At 41.1% G+C, this 14,197-nt stretch overlaps 1 protein-coding gene across 9 annotated transcripts in view; it reads left to right on the top strand.

Moving 5' to 3' along the window:
* ptp4a3a (protein tyrosine phosphatase 4A3a) overlaps positions 1–14,197 on the top strand; it is a 140,661-nt gene that overhangs the window by 69,500 nt on the left and 56,964 nt on the right. Inside the window, exons 1-2 of one of the 9 annotated variants that reach the window (XM_085992445.1) lie at positions 747–929; positions 13,044–13,131. The exons of 4 other annotated variants lie outside the window; for them this stretch is intronic. In XM_085992445.1, the coding sequence (XP_085848571.1) occupies positions 13,111–13,131 (21 nt within the window). In that variant the 5' untranslated portion in view covers positions 747–929; positions 13,044–13,110. 4 more of the 9 variants (XM_085992444.1, XM_085992437.1, XM_085992438.1 and 1 more) reach the window with 4 other exon arrangements.

Here is a 14,197-nt window from a genome sequence, read left to right as displayed (position 1 = left end):
TCCAGTCAACGGTTCTAGGCCCTCCTGAAAAAGGACAGGGCGGTCATTTCCATCAGAAAGTTATTGCTATAGCTTTTCAACTATGTTCTGAAATGTGTAATGAAATTGTGATGAGCTCAAAATATAAAATTATGCTAGATCTTAAACTTCTTCAAAATGCGCACTCTTCCCCCTTGCCCCGTCTCTCTTCCCCGCCCCCCACCCCACTAGATTAGCAGACGAGTGGATTAAATCCTAGGTTTCCTTTTTATGAATGACTTGGGCAGTCTCAACCCATGTAGAGTTCCGGTCATTGTCTTGCCTATTTGTGTAATGATCAGAAATGGGTGTGTGAACTCCTTTTTCTTGTTTTGTTGAATGACATACTCCAGAACTTATACCAAAATGAGTAACATACTGTTCTGTAGCAAAGGGTTGGACTGCTCCAGGTGCTGGCATTAGGCCAGAGCAACTAGACCTTACAGATTTGTGCTACAGCCAACTGAATGGCTGCTCAGTTCCCCACTGAGGCGGCCTCTTTTTTTTTCTCTCTTCCCTAAGCTGTCATTTGAGATTGCTAATTGGACACAGACGTTGCATAGGCAAACACTGACTTGCAGGAAATACATCGTTTGGGGTTTATCTGAGAAGTAAGGGGAAGGTCCGAAGCATTCGGATAAGCGGAGACAGGGAAAGAACATCTCGCTGCAGCTGCACAGTGTGATTGTCAGTTTTCGCTGGCTTGCCAGATGAGGTATTCGTGTGTTCATTGTGTGCGTATATTTTATCAAAAGTTTTTGAAAACCACATTATTTGTGTTCAGACTGTCAAAGCAAAAAGCTTTGGGAAGAATGTGAATCCTTCTTTGCTGATCAGGGGATACTCCAAGAAAATGTCAACAGGATTTTACGGCTATTGAGCAGGAAGTAACCACCACATTTTGCCACTCAGTAAGTTTATTTCTGTTCCACATTTAAAAGGCTTGGTTAAGTACATTTTCTATTAGAGATCGGTATGTTGGGCGGGAGAATCTGTCAGAATTCTAATTCAAGGATTGATGTTAACTATTGAGATTTAAACATGAAACTTTTAAGGGAATGTAGGTAAGTATTACAATTGGTGTGGGTAAACTATCTTTTAATGTAGTAACACTTGATACTGCAGCCAGTTGCTAAACTGTCTCCTGGTTGTTACTTGTAATACTATGCTGAGCCTGCACTCCTCCCTGTCTGCTGACTTTAAAAGACTTGCCAAATGTAACAACTGTATAAAATAAAAGTGGTTCTTAAGTATTGGTGTACATACTTATTAAATTTCTATGAAGCAGTGCTTTTTCATTTCAACATTGGATATAAGTGATGGGATAGTTCACTGTGGAAATGTGCATGCATATCTCTGCACACATGTATATATTACCATTGAAAAGTTTTCAAACTTAACATACAAGTATTTTGATATAAATCACAACTCAATCTAACTGCTGCAAAAACATGTGTTGCTTGCATGTGAGAAATGGTGCATGCCCCTCTTCCCTACCCAAAACAGCAGTACCTCATTAAAAGGTAACATTCATCTTCTGAGGGTCTCATTTAATGTGAATTTAGGGAGGCCATTGGAAGATATATACATACTTTACTTTGATTTTATTATGGAATATGAGAGAGTGCTGCCAAAATAATCCTTAAAGGATAAGTTTCCTGTAACTTTTCTCAGTTGGTGTATGATGATAACTGTTTCCATGGACATTGAAGACCCTGATTTGTAGTGGGCCCACAATTAAAATATTTTTGAATCGCTCATTTCAGAAGTCATTGCAGCCTTTTTTTCCCCAAAATCGATTAGAAAGAATGCTTTCTTTAACCATTTGAGTAAAATGGTACGCCAACATGATCTCAACATATTGTGATTTCTTTAGTTCAGAGTTCAGTCACAAAAATCTTAATTCTGTACAACTTTGTTTTTTTGACATGGCAAACTTCTTGAAAGTGGAAATTTAAAAATGCAAAGCTGGCAGTGGGGGGAAGCAGCTGGGTTGCGCTATGAGCTAGCACACTGTTCTTCAAGCCTCTGGAACTTGGGTTTAAATCTAGTATAAAGATCTGTTCTCTCTGCTGACTAAGAGGTTGTGAACTGAGTTTGGACATTTCTGGTCCCCAGCGTTTCCTCATCTCTATGTACTGTATATTTTTATATATATACTCTTAAATCTCCTGTAACATTACACCTGGGGTGTCAAGACTTAAGTGTAGATCTTGGGCCCTGTGGCATTGGTGGGAAGGCAGTAATTGGTCCAGGGTGTGTGTGTCCCCATTCTGTCCTTATTTTAATGTAATATGTTTGATTTTATATTATTTATAGTTTAAATATCAGAAATTAGGCGGTTTGCGAATCCGAGTTGGGTGAAGCATAGGCGTTTGTACTACTGGCTGAGAAGTTGGAAGATAACAACACTAAGGTGCTGCCATTGGACAGAGTGTAATTACAGTGTGGCAGGTTACATAATCTGTTTCCATTTATGTGTACATAGAAACTTATTATGGGAAGGTTGATCCCAAAAGTGTGACAAAAACGTCACAGGAAGCAAGGTGCATTTTCAATGTACCAATTTTTTTTCCTTTTACTACCCTGTATGGTAGATTTTTTTTCTTCCAAACATTAGGTATTTTTTGAATGAGTTCTTGTACCGGTTTTCAAATTAATTACCAGTAATGCAGGGGAGGTCCAAGAATTTTGCCTTCAAAGAATGCTTCAGTATATACGGTGTAGCCTTAGGGGTCTTTAATTTGTATATATTTTATGTTGCTGATAACTAATTTTGGTTTTCTGAATTGGGGATTATTCATAAATAATCAGTGCTAAGAGTGGATAAACCTCCAGATCTACAATACACACAAATAAAAAAAATATATAAGCCCAAATAAGATGAAGTTTCTTGGCTTCAAGGGCCAAATTGCTAGACTCAAAGGGTTACATAGATTTTACAGCACAGAAACCAGTCATTCGGCCCAACTGGTCCATACTAATGTTTATGAGCCATGGGACCTACAGGATGCATCATGGGCACCCCTGCCCTAATGTGAATTCATGTCCTCGAGTACTACTTTAATTGGTTTACTTTGAAGTAATATACAGGGTTTGCCGTATCTTTACCATCAAATATTTTATATATCTCCTGAGGTCATCTCCTTTCTAGACTGTAGCGCTTTAGCTTCTTTCTCTTAGCTTATCGCCTTTTACACTTGGAATCAGCCTTGATAGTCTCTGCACCTTCTCCAACACTTGTATTTTTGTTGTGTGGTGACCAAAACTGAACACATTACTCCGTGAACTCTGCCCAGTGCATTGTGAAGCCTCAGGATAATCTCAAAATTCCTTGTACTCTGGCTATATGTTCCAGCATTCTGTTAAGTATTTTTGCTTTGCCACAATTGTCTAGACATTAAAAGTGATGATTATACGATCACTCCCAGACTTCTTTCATTTTAAACTCCCTCCTCCAATGCAATCTCATTCATTGTATACTTATGATGCTTGTTTGTCAATCAGTATGCAAAACTTTACATTAACAATAGTACAGACATCCTTCCTAAACCTCTCCACTTCCCCCTCCTTTTAAGATCCTCCTTGAAACCCACAACTTTGACCATGCCTTTAGGCACCCCTCCATCTCCTTTGGCTCCGCATTCTCCTTGTGCCTTGGGATGTTTTTTAAACTACATTAAATGTGCAATATAAATGCTGAAATACTACTTTCAGGATATTTTGGACAATAATGAATTGTCTTTATATAGTGCCTTTTAATGTAGAAAAATGTCCCAAGGTGCTTCACCGAGATGTAAAGGGGGAATAAAAGAGGACATTGAAATAAGGGCGCAGATATTTGGTGGGGCTGGTCAAAAGCTGGGCCAAACTGGTGGGCAGTAAGGAGGCTCTTAAAGGAAGACGGGGAGTTGGAGAGGCAGAGGGGTTTAGCAGGAAATTCCCTGGTGCCTAGGTGGCTGAAGACGAGGTTTGGGAGGGGGGGGGGGGGGTGCGTGGGAGGGAGAATGCAGAATTAAACTGGAGTCAGGAACAGACTTCAGGGAGGGTTTTTAATCTTTGTTCTTGGGATGTGGGCAATGCTAGCAGGGCAGCATTTATTGCTCCTCCCTAGTTGCCCTGAAGGCACTAAGTCAACCACAGTGTATGGGATGGGAGCTGCATGTAGGTCAGACCAGGTAGAGGTGGTAGGTTCCCTTTCCTGAAAGACTGTGAACCAGTTGGATTTTTAAGAGTCCTGCTGATTTCATGGTCATTTTCTGGCCACAAATGACCAGATTTATTGAATTCAATTTCACAACTTCCCATGGTGGGATTTGAACTCTGAAGAGCTGGTCTAGTACTACTGAGGTTGCAGCTGGAGGGGTGAGATTATGAAGAGAGATAAGAATTTTTAATTTGTAATTGGGGTAGAGTCAATATAGGCCAGCAAAAATGGGGTGGTGGGTGAACGGGACTTGGTGCAGGATAAGCTATGGGCAGCAGGTTTTAGATGCGTTTAAGTTTACAGAGGATGGAAGACCAGCCAGGCGAGCATTGGAATGGTCGAGTCTGGAGGTAACTGAAATGGATGAGGGTTTGAGTGACAGAGACGTACGATGTTATGAAGTTGTAAGTAGGCGGGCTTTGTAATGGACTCTATAGGGGTTTGGGGTCTAATGGGGATGCCCAGGTTGCGAAAAGTCTTGTTCAGCCTGAGACAGTGGCAGGGGATGGAGTTGGTGGAAAAGGTAAAGTTTGTGCTGTGGCCAAAGATGAACCTTTTTGGACAGTGATGTCCTATATCTATGCCCTGGTACCTTGGCTGAAAAGTAACTGAACAATGAGTCTCCTCAAGCTCACCATCTAAATTTTCCAGGATGTTTAGTTTTGCTGCTGCTTGTGACAATTGATGAGAATAACAAAACTGCACTGAGGTGCTACTGGCAAGCTGTCTTTCAGACCTTCTAAAATAGAAGAGCGACATGTGTTGCAGTGGTGGTATTGAGATATGCTCATGTGATATTTTTGTGTTTGAGTTAGGAAACTGAAGAACAGGATGGTGTTGGACATGGGAGTTGTCTAGCTTTATTTTTCCCCCAACTGCCTAAGTAATCTATTTAATGACATCCAATGTGGCTTCTTCAAAGGAAACCGAGGGATTTAATTTCTTGGCCTTTCTCCAGTTTGGATCTGTTCCTGTTATTGCGTGCCATCTGATAGCAGCAGCTTGCATTTATATACCGACCTTAACATAGTAAAACGTAATGCAAAATAGAGAAGTAGTCTTGAGATTTCACAAGTTAGAGTGCACTCAGTGACATGTGCCCATCCTGCAGCCCAGGTGCATAGATGTGCTGGACAGATTTGTTATGCGATGCCCTTTTTAAGATTTTATTGGATTCTTTGTAATTTGAAGCTTGTATTTCTACCCTGCTGCAGTGTGGCCAAGTACGCTCAGTATTGAATACTTTTGTTTCAATCAGCTAAATAAAACAGAAAATGCTGGGAAACACTCAGCAGGTCAGACAGCATATGTGGAGCGAGAAACCAAGTTAACGTTTCAGCTTGCTGACCTTTCATCAGAACTGAACCGTCTCCACAGATGCAGCCTGACCTGCTGAGTGTTTTCCAGCATTTTCTGTTTTTATTTCCGATTTCCAGCATCTGCAGTATTTTGCTTTAGTTTCAATCAGCTGTTCACTCCTGTTAATCCCCTGTACTGTGGTGACTGATTTTCAAAAGATCTGCTGATTTAACCCAAAATTGAAACTGCTTGAAGACCCAATCAGCTGTTCGTGCCTCATTAAAATGCGACTTACCTTGGTGATGAGATTTTGGATACATCTGCTAAGTAGGAGGCAGTTGCTAAATGGCGAGTGCCTGTTTTTAAAAAATATGTTGGGTACATACCATTTTTGTTTTTACCATCCACCGTATATAGAAAGGCTTGCATTTGTATCGCGCCTTTCACGAACCACAGAACGTTCCAAAGCGCTTTACAACCAATGAAGTACTTTTGAAGTGTAACTGTTACAAGCAGCAGCCAATTTGTGCACAGCAAGGACCCACAAACATCAGTGTGATTATGACTTGATAATCTGTTTTGGTGACGTTGGTTGAGGGTTTAATAAGTGGCCAGAACACCAGGGAAAATGCCCCTGCTCCTCTTCGAAATAATGCCATGGGATCTTTTAGGCCCACCTGAGAGGGCAGACGGGGCCTCGGTTTAATGTCTCATCCGAAAGACAGCATCTCCGACAGCGCAGCACTCCCTCATTACTGCACTGCAGTGTCAGTGTTCAGGTCTCTTGAACCTTCTAACTCAGACGAGATTGTTACTAACGGAGCCACGGCTGACCGGCGTATAGTGGGAAAATTGCGTTAACACCGACGTGCCCACTATAAATGGTGGGGGACTATTTGCCAAAGAAAAATTTTAATGGATATGGGAAAATGGCAGGGGGATAGGATTAAATTAATAGCTCTTTCAGAGAGCTGGCACAGGTGTGATGGGCTGAATGGTTTCCTCGTGTGCTGTAAAATTCTAGGAATTATTCTTTATCATTCATACCTTTTTGGCAGGTGTTTTTATTGTCCGTACCAATCATGTGGCATGCAGTAAATTCCCTTCTCTAGTTAATGTTAAACCTTAAGGCAATTTTAATCTATATCCAATCCTCAGTGTTGCTGAAAATAAAATCTATAACCTCCATGCAGCACTTGCTCCTCAGGTTCTGCTGCTCATCTACTAACTTTACCATTAAAAATAAGTGGAGATTAATGGCACACGGGGGTCCACGACGAGTCTCCAATGCCACTGGATCTTCGGAGGTGGCCAACTTTATGCCAGAGCGGCAAGTTAAAAGTGAATGGAAACCACTCAAATAACAACAGAAAATGCTGGAAGCAGGTCAGGCAGCATCCGTGGAGAGAGCAACAGAGTTAACGTTTCGGGTCTGTGACCCTTCATCAGAACTGGAAAAAGTTAGAGACGTAACAGATTTTAAACCGGGGCAAGGAAAGCGGGGAGGGATGGGGAGGAAAGAACAAAAGGGACTGTCTTTTGTTGTTCCCTCCCCCCCCCCCCCCCCCCCCCCCTTTCCCTGCCCCTGCTTAAAATCTGTTACATCTCTAACTTTTTCCAGTTCTGACGAAGGGTCACAGACCCGAAACGTTAACACTCTTTCTCTCTCCACGGATGCTGCCTGACCTGCATGTTTCCAACATTTTCTGTTGTTTCAGATTTCCAGCATCCGCAGTATTTTGCTATTGTAAATTACTCGATGTAGATTAGGTGATTACGAAGATGAGGCTGTTCTCATTGCATGAATTTCATTAGCTGGTGGCCAAGTTACTCAGGAACTGTAAGGTGGGGAAGCAATTTCATGTTTGTGCGAGAGGGATTAGAGATGAAGTGGATTACCTAGAAAAAGGTGGAGTGTGTGCTTAAAATAATTAACCCTTAGAGTATTAGTCATGCGTGTGTTGTCTGAATGATACGGAGTTCTGTTTCATTTCAGAGAATAAGCAATTCTGAGAAAAACAAAATATCAGACTTTGAGCTACGTGCAGAAGGAAATCAGCTGCTCCACCAGTTGATCTTGCTGCCAAGCGCAAAAAGAGAAATCATATTTAGGTTACTGCCTGCAGTATTTTGTTCAAGTTGACAGTCAACAGTTTAGTACTCTATTAACAAGAACCCTTATTCCAGCAGTATTTTAAACCAATGAATCGTTTACTTCTCATTCATGTGTTTTTGTTGCAGTCCTAATCTCTAAGAAAAAGGGGGGGAAAAAAAGTAAGACGCTGCAATTTGCTTAAAATATACTTTGAGACCAACTTCAATAAGCACCAACTAAATACCACTAGCAGACAAATGTACCAAAATGGTTTGAACTGATGTCCGTATGGCCCACTCGCTGCTTTACAAATGATATTGCACGCAGCCACAATATCTGCTAGTTTATGTGCCACAAAAGCGGAATTCTGTATGTGGAGATGAATCCATCAAGTGTATGTCATGCATTTATATCCCCAGTATAGGGATGGAATGGCTGGTGCAGTGCTTTAGACATTGCCTTCACACATTTGTACCCAGTTATCAAAGGTATTGGAAGATTTGAGATGAAAATCCGCTGGCTGTAAGGTTCAAATGTGAAACCTGTTTGGGTAATTTTGGTCCAGTTCCTAGTAAAAGTCCACGAAACAAATCTGCCTGTACACATAGCTGGCATGGGGGATGGTGCAGTGAGGTTGGGATTAAGGCTGGTTACTGGGGAGTGCAGAATAAAGCTTACTCTTTAGCTGTACTAAATGTGAACTTGGAGTAACACTGGATAACTAAAATGGAAAGTATTCTACTCTCCCACACGAACATCTCATTTGATGAGATTCCCTAGCCACCGACTCCATCTCTCTCCCTGGCAACTATCTGAGGCTGAACCAGACTGTTCGCAGCCTTGATGTCGCATTTGATCCCAAGATGGGCTTCTGGCCACACATCTGCGCCATCACTAAGACCGCCTATTTCCACCTCTATAACATTGCCCGACTCTGCCCTGCCTCAGCTCATCCACTGCTGAAACTCTCATCCATGCCTTTGTTACCTCTAGACTTGACTATTCCAACGCACTCCTGGCCAGCCTTCCACCTTCCATAAACTTAAACTCATTCAAAACTCTGCTGCCTGTATCCTAACTCTCTCCAAGTCTTATTCACCCCTATGCTCTCCTGACCTACACTGGCTTCTGGTTAAGCAACGCCCCACTTTTAAAATTCTCATCCTTGTTTTCAAATCCCTCTATGGCCTTGCCCTACCCTATTTCTGTAATCTCTTCCAGTCCTACAGCCCTCGGAGATATCTGCGCTCCTTCAATTCTGGCCTCTTGCACATCCCCGATTTTAATCGCTCAGCCATTGGCAGCCTTCAGCAGCCATTGGCAGCCTTCAGCTGCCGAGGCCGTAGAATTCCCTCCCTAAACCTCTCCGTCTCTCTAACTCTCTTTCCTCCTTTTAAGACGCTCCTTAAAACCTACCTCTTTGACAAAGCTTTTGGTCACCTGCCCATTCTTGTGGTTCTGTCAAATTTTGTTTTAAAACCCTCCTGTGAAGCACCTTGGGATGTTTTACTACGTTAAAGGCGCTATATAAATGCAAGTTGTTGTTGAGCGCAAAATTAATGAAAGATAGATACTGGTACAGTAGTGTAGTGGTTATGTTACTGGACTAGTGATCCAGAGAAGGTGAGTTTAAATCCCACATTGGCAGCCTGAGAATTTGAATTCAGTTTATTTTTTAAATGGTATCAGTATAAGTGACCATAAAGCATTCAGATTGTCAAAAAAAAAACAACTTGTTCACTAATGTCCTTTACGGAAGGAAGCCTGCCGACCTTGCCCAGTCTGACCTATATGTGACTTCATTCGCACAGCAACATGACTCTTAACGGCCCTCTGAGTGTCCTAACAAGCCACTCCGTTAAAGAATGCAGCCCACCACCACCTACTCTGAGCAACTAGGGATGGGTAATAAATGCTCGCCTTGCCAGCAACGGTCACATCCGACAATGAATTTTAAAATCAACATAGCAGATCTGTTGCGATTTGAAAGCGAAGACAAGTCATAATCTCTGGTGGAAACCATTTGAAACTTTAACCTGTTTTTTCATTTGCCATTGTACACATGGTATGAAGTTTTTTACCAAGTGCAACTATTTAACATTTTTGAATAATAGTAAATTAGCAGTTTTTTTAAGAATGTGTTTCACTGTAGTTCAGACAGTTACAAGAGATATCGGAATGTATAAGCAGTTTAAAAAAAACAAAAAAAAACATTTCATCAGGAAGCTAAGAACTGGCTTCGAAGAACCAGCGAACTTGGGGAGAGATTTGCCCTCCAATCAGTTTGTGGAGTATACATACATTCTTTTAGCAATTATTTATTAAAAAAGATAGAATACATGAAAATTGGATTTATATTATTAAACTAGGATTTTATCTTGTACCACATTTAGCAGGATGTGTGAGTGCAAATTTTTTTTTACTGTTTCCTATTTATGGACTGACTTGTGTTCTCTTTTTGTTTGGTATCATACAATTTGCATGTTGTGGTTGAGTAATGGTCCGCAACAGTAAATTTGCCAGTAAGTGAGTCACTGATCAAACATGGGACCTGTGGGTTTTTTTTTGTTTTCTGATTTATGTATCGACCCTATTGGATGTAAAACAAAATGTTATGACCGCTACAGATTCACCAGCTCTTAATCAATTATTTGCATCAGGTAATAATATTACAATATGTGCAATTATGCCAAAAGCAGACGTATCTAAAACCTTGGTGTTAAATTTGAATAGGAAAATGTGTCTCTTCCATAATTAATATTTGAAACAATAGTGATAAAACACTAGTTGCTGTATAAAACACTAGTTAGGCTGCAGCTAGAATACTGCGTGCAGTTCTGGTCACCACATTACAGGAAGGATGTGATTGTACTGCAGAGGGTACAGAGGAGATTTACGAGGATGTTGCCAGGACTGGAAAATTTTAACTGAGGAAAGATTGGATAAGCTGGGGTTGTTTTCTTTGGAACAGAGGAGGCTGAGGGGAGACCTAATTGAGGTATAAAATTGAGGGGCCTAGATAGAGTGGATAGGAAGGATCTATTTCCCTTAACAGAAGGGTCAATAACCAGGGAACATAGATTTAAAGTAATTGGTTGCCGGTTTAGAGGGAATTTGAGGAGAAATATTTACTCCCAGAGGGTGGTGGGGGTCTGGAACTCACTGCCTGAAAGGGTGGCAGAGGCAGAGACCCTCATCACATTTAAAAAGTACTTGGATATGCACTTGAAGTGCCGTAACCTGCAAGGCTACAGACCAAGTGCTGGAAAGTGGGATTAGGGTGGATAGCTTTGTCTGCCAGCACGAACAAGATGGGCCAAATGGCCTCCTTCTGTGCTGTAAATTTCTATGATTTGATCCTCCTAAGTAGTTGTTTCAGCATTTCTTCTTAGGCAGTCCCTCGGAACTGAGGATGACTTGCTTCCACATTAAAAATGAGCTCGCAGGTGACTGATGAGTCCAATGCGGGACCTACAGTCTCTGTCACAGGTGGGGCAGATGGTGGTTGAAGGGGCGGGAGGGTGGGGTGCTTGGGTTGACGTGCGCTCCTTGCGCTTGGCTTCCGCTTGTTCCCGGTGAAGAGACTCGAGGTGTTCGGCGCCTCAGCAAGATTGGAAACGACAACAGAAAATACTGATCAGTTACCATTGGTAAAGAGAAGATGTTCATATTTTAGCTGTAACCCTTTTTATATATTAAATTTAAAGCTGATTTTTGGAGCAGTGCAGCAATGTGCTGAAGGGATGTGGGATTCTTGTGCATAATTCCCAAGCGGCATAAGTTGCACTGTTGTGGGGAGGAGCCAAGCAAAGACCAGATGCTTCCCACATGTAAGTGGGGGAAGATTGAAGGGAGTCGGTATAGATATTCTCATGCACATCCCAGAGGTCAGACCAGCAGTCATTTTGAACAGCCTGGGAACAGGTCACCAAAGAAACACACCGTAATCAAAATGCTTAGCAGCAAATTTAAGGTAGTAATTTAATCTACCTGATGCACTGAGTTAGGTTGGTTTATGTGCACAAGGTTATGCTGTCAGAACGTCTTGATTGAATTACTGCTTTGTGAAAGTTATTGACAGTCATCCAACATCCTGTGTATAATCTGCTTTTAATCATGTTTTATACAGTGAGTAAGTGGCTGGGGTGGTTACATTGAAATCACTCTGTATCCATTAGTTGTTGTAATGTATACAGCAAAGTTAGTTTAACCATAAACAGTATCTGACCCATTGTTCCTGTGAGTTGCTGACAGTGGAAAGCATTTTGATTTTCTTTTGCCAGAATGCTCAATTCAGCAGATAAAATGACACTTTCTCCTCTTTTTCCCCCCCCCCCCCCCCCCCCCCCCCACCCCTGCTGAAAAATTGTAGAATTCACTTGTACATTGGATTACTGGAAAATAACCAGGTGTTTTTTTTAAGAACTTATTTTAAAAACAATGTTATGTAGACCATTTTACAAAAGTATAAAATGCGCACACAGTATGTAAAACACAGTATTTACAGCTTCAAGGCTAAGAGCACTGCAGGTATTTTTTTTGTGTGGGTCTGCCTAGCCTATAATTTTGAAAATTAAAGTCTAATATTTTACTCTAGTTTGTTCAAAAAGCTCAGTGTCCGTTCACAAAGTTAGCCGTGGGTCAGTAATTTTACATTCGATAATGACTAGTTAGACTGCATCATTGAATGTTTGAATCTGTTCAAAAACCTTGAACTTCAGGGCAAGGCTGCTGAGAGGTTCAAGAACAGTTTAGTTTGGAAAGCCTGCTCCCTATCCCCATGCTGCAGCATTAGATATTTTACGTCGATGTTCAAACCAGGTGTCTGAGTCCTATGGACAGCTCAAACGTTTAAATCGGATCGCTTGTGTGTGTTTTTAAAAACTGAAACCAGAGACAAAAAAAACTTGCCTTCAACTTCTCGGAAAGATTACTTAATCTATTGGTTTCAACAGAAAGTGTCAAATGCAGTGTTTTACGAAACTTGTTCCTTACAAGTCTGTTGTATCAGATTAAACTGTTGGAGGAATACGGTGTACAGTAGGTCTTTTTATGTGTTTACTGTGGCTGTAAATTGAATAATTCAGGCCTTTAAGCTTATAGTATTAATAGAGAAAAATGTAAAGCGCTGAAGTAGGGAAAAATTAAGATATGATGTTCCATCAAAGCAGCAAAAAAAATCATTGGTGCTGTTGTCATGACCGAGGGTAAAATGGAGCATCTTCAATTGGTTGACTTGAGTCCCCTGCGTATTGGTGGTGGTGTGGTTGCTAAGGAAACGCTTGTTTTAGTGTGTGGTTTCCTATAGTGCAAATGAAAGGGAAACAGCTGTTGGATTTTCAGCATTTAGTGCGTTCTGATATGCCTGCAAAGGAAACTAAAATAATTCAGTTAAAAATCATTTGATGGGTGTTTATCTCGCAGACTGAACAATGTAGCCCGTGGTATAAAGGAACATTTATGCAGTTCAGAGGACTTCGTGCAAAATGAGATGAACTTTCAACCAGTGCAAGTATGCACAGCCTCACGTGAGAATTCCTTTTCGTTGCCCTCGGTCTTTTCCTTAAGCAGCTCTTTGTTCAGTGGAGTGTTGTGATGATTTTCTCTGCAATTCTGCCATGCTTTTATCAACTGCATCTCATTTTAACAGGCTGGTAATCTTTTCCAGCTAATTGATAAGGTTGTAGCAACCCCCTAGAATCATCTGTCCAAACTAAATTGTGTTCCTGCTGGAAGTCTAGAATTGTTGATATGTGAAATAACCTCCCAGATAAAGCAATTTCCGCATGCTGATTTCTTAAAAGAATGCTGAATATCTGATTAGGAATGGGATTTTAACGATGTATATAGATGGAGATGGGCCACGTTGTTTGCAAAATATTGCTTCTTGAGCAACTAGGATGACAGAATTTCGGTAATTAATTTAGGTAAGGTCAATTAAGGAAGTGAACTGTGCACGATTTGTCTGTACTGGAGGGGTGCCTTTTATTTCCATATACTTGTACGTTCTTAATCTGATTCAGAAAAGCATTTGCAATGTGCACAATTGGGTACAAGCTTAATTTTGCAGGAGCAGAGAAATAAATTGGAAGGCTTTAGAACATGGTTTGCCCTTGTGCTGCTTGATGCTATTCGGATCTCTTTTCTTGAGCCATATATGCCAATGTTTACAAGATTGTCTGTCTGAGTTTCAGGAGCACTAGACTGAAGGGAGGGGGGAGAGTGTACATAGAAATTTCAAATTAGTAGTTTACGTGCCTGTTTTATTGTGACCCTTCAGCGACTGAAATCACCATCATGTACTTCAATTATAAGCATTTCAATTGAATAATAACCATAAAATGTTACGGTTTAAGACCTAAAGAGTTTTTGAGAGGATGTGGTATAAATTTTCTGTTTTGTGTGTGTATTATCACTGGCTTCAGTGGCAGTGGTGTAATATAAATGAGACGGTATTGGTGCCCCTAAGCAGATGGTAATCTTTTCCTTTGTACTATTGAAGGTATATGGCAGCGACAGGGCTCCATGGCCTGGAATTTCCTGAAAACTAGCACTATAGTAATGTCGATTTCACCGCC

Source organism: Somniosus microcephalus, chromosome 7, assembly GCF_052327205.1.
Source record: "Somniosus microcephalus isolate GS21.2 chromosome 7, FLI_Smic_1.0, whole genome shotgun sequence".
NCBI lineage: Eukaryota > Metazoa > Chordata > Chondrichthyes > Squaliformes > Somniosidae > Somniosus > Somniosus microcephalus.
Note: the sequence above shows the minus strand (reverse complement) of the source record. Positions and strands in the feature narration are given on the sequence as shown.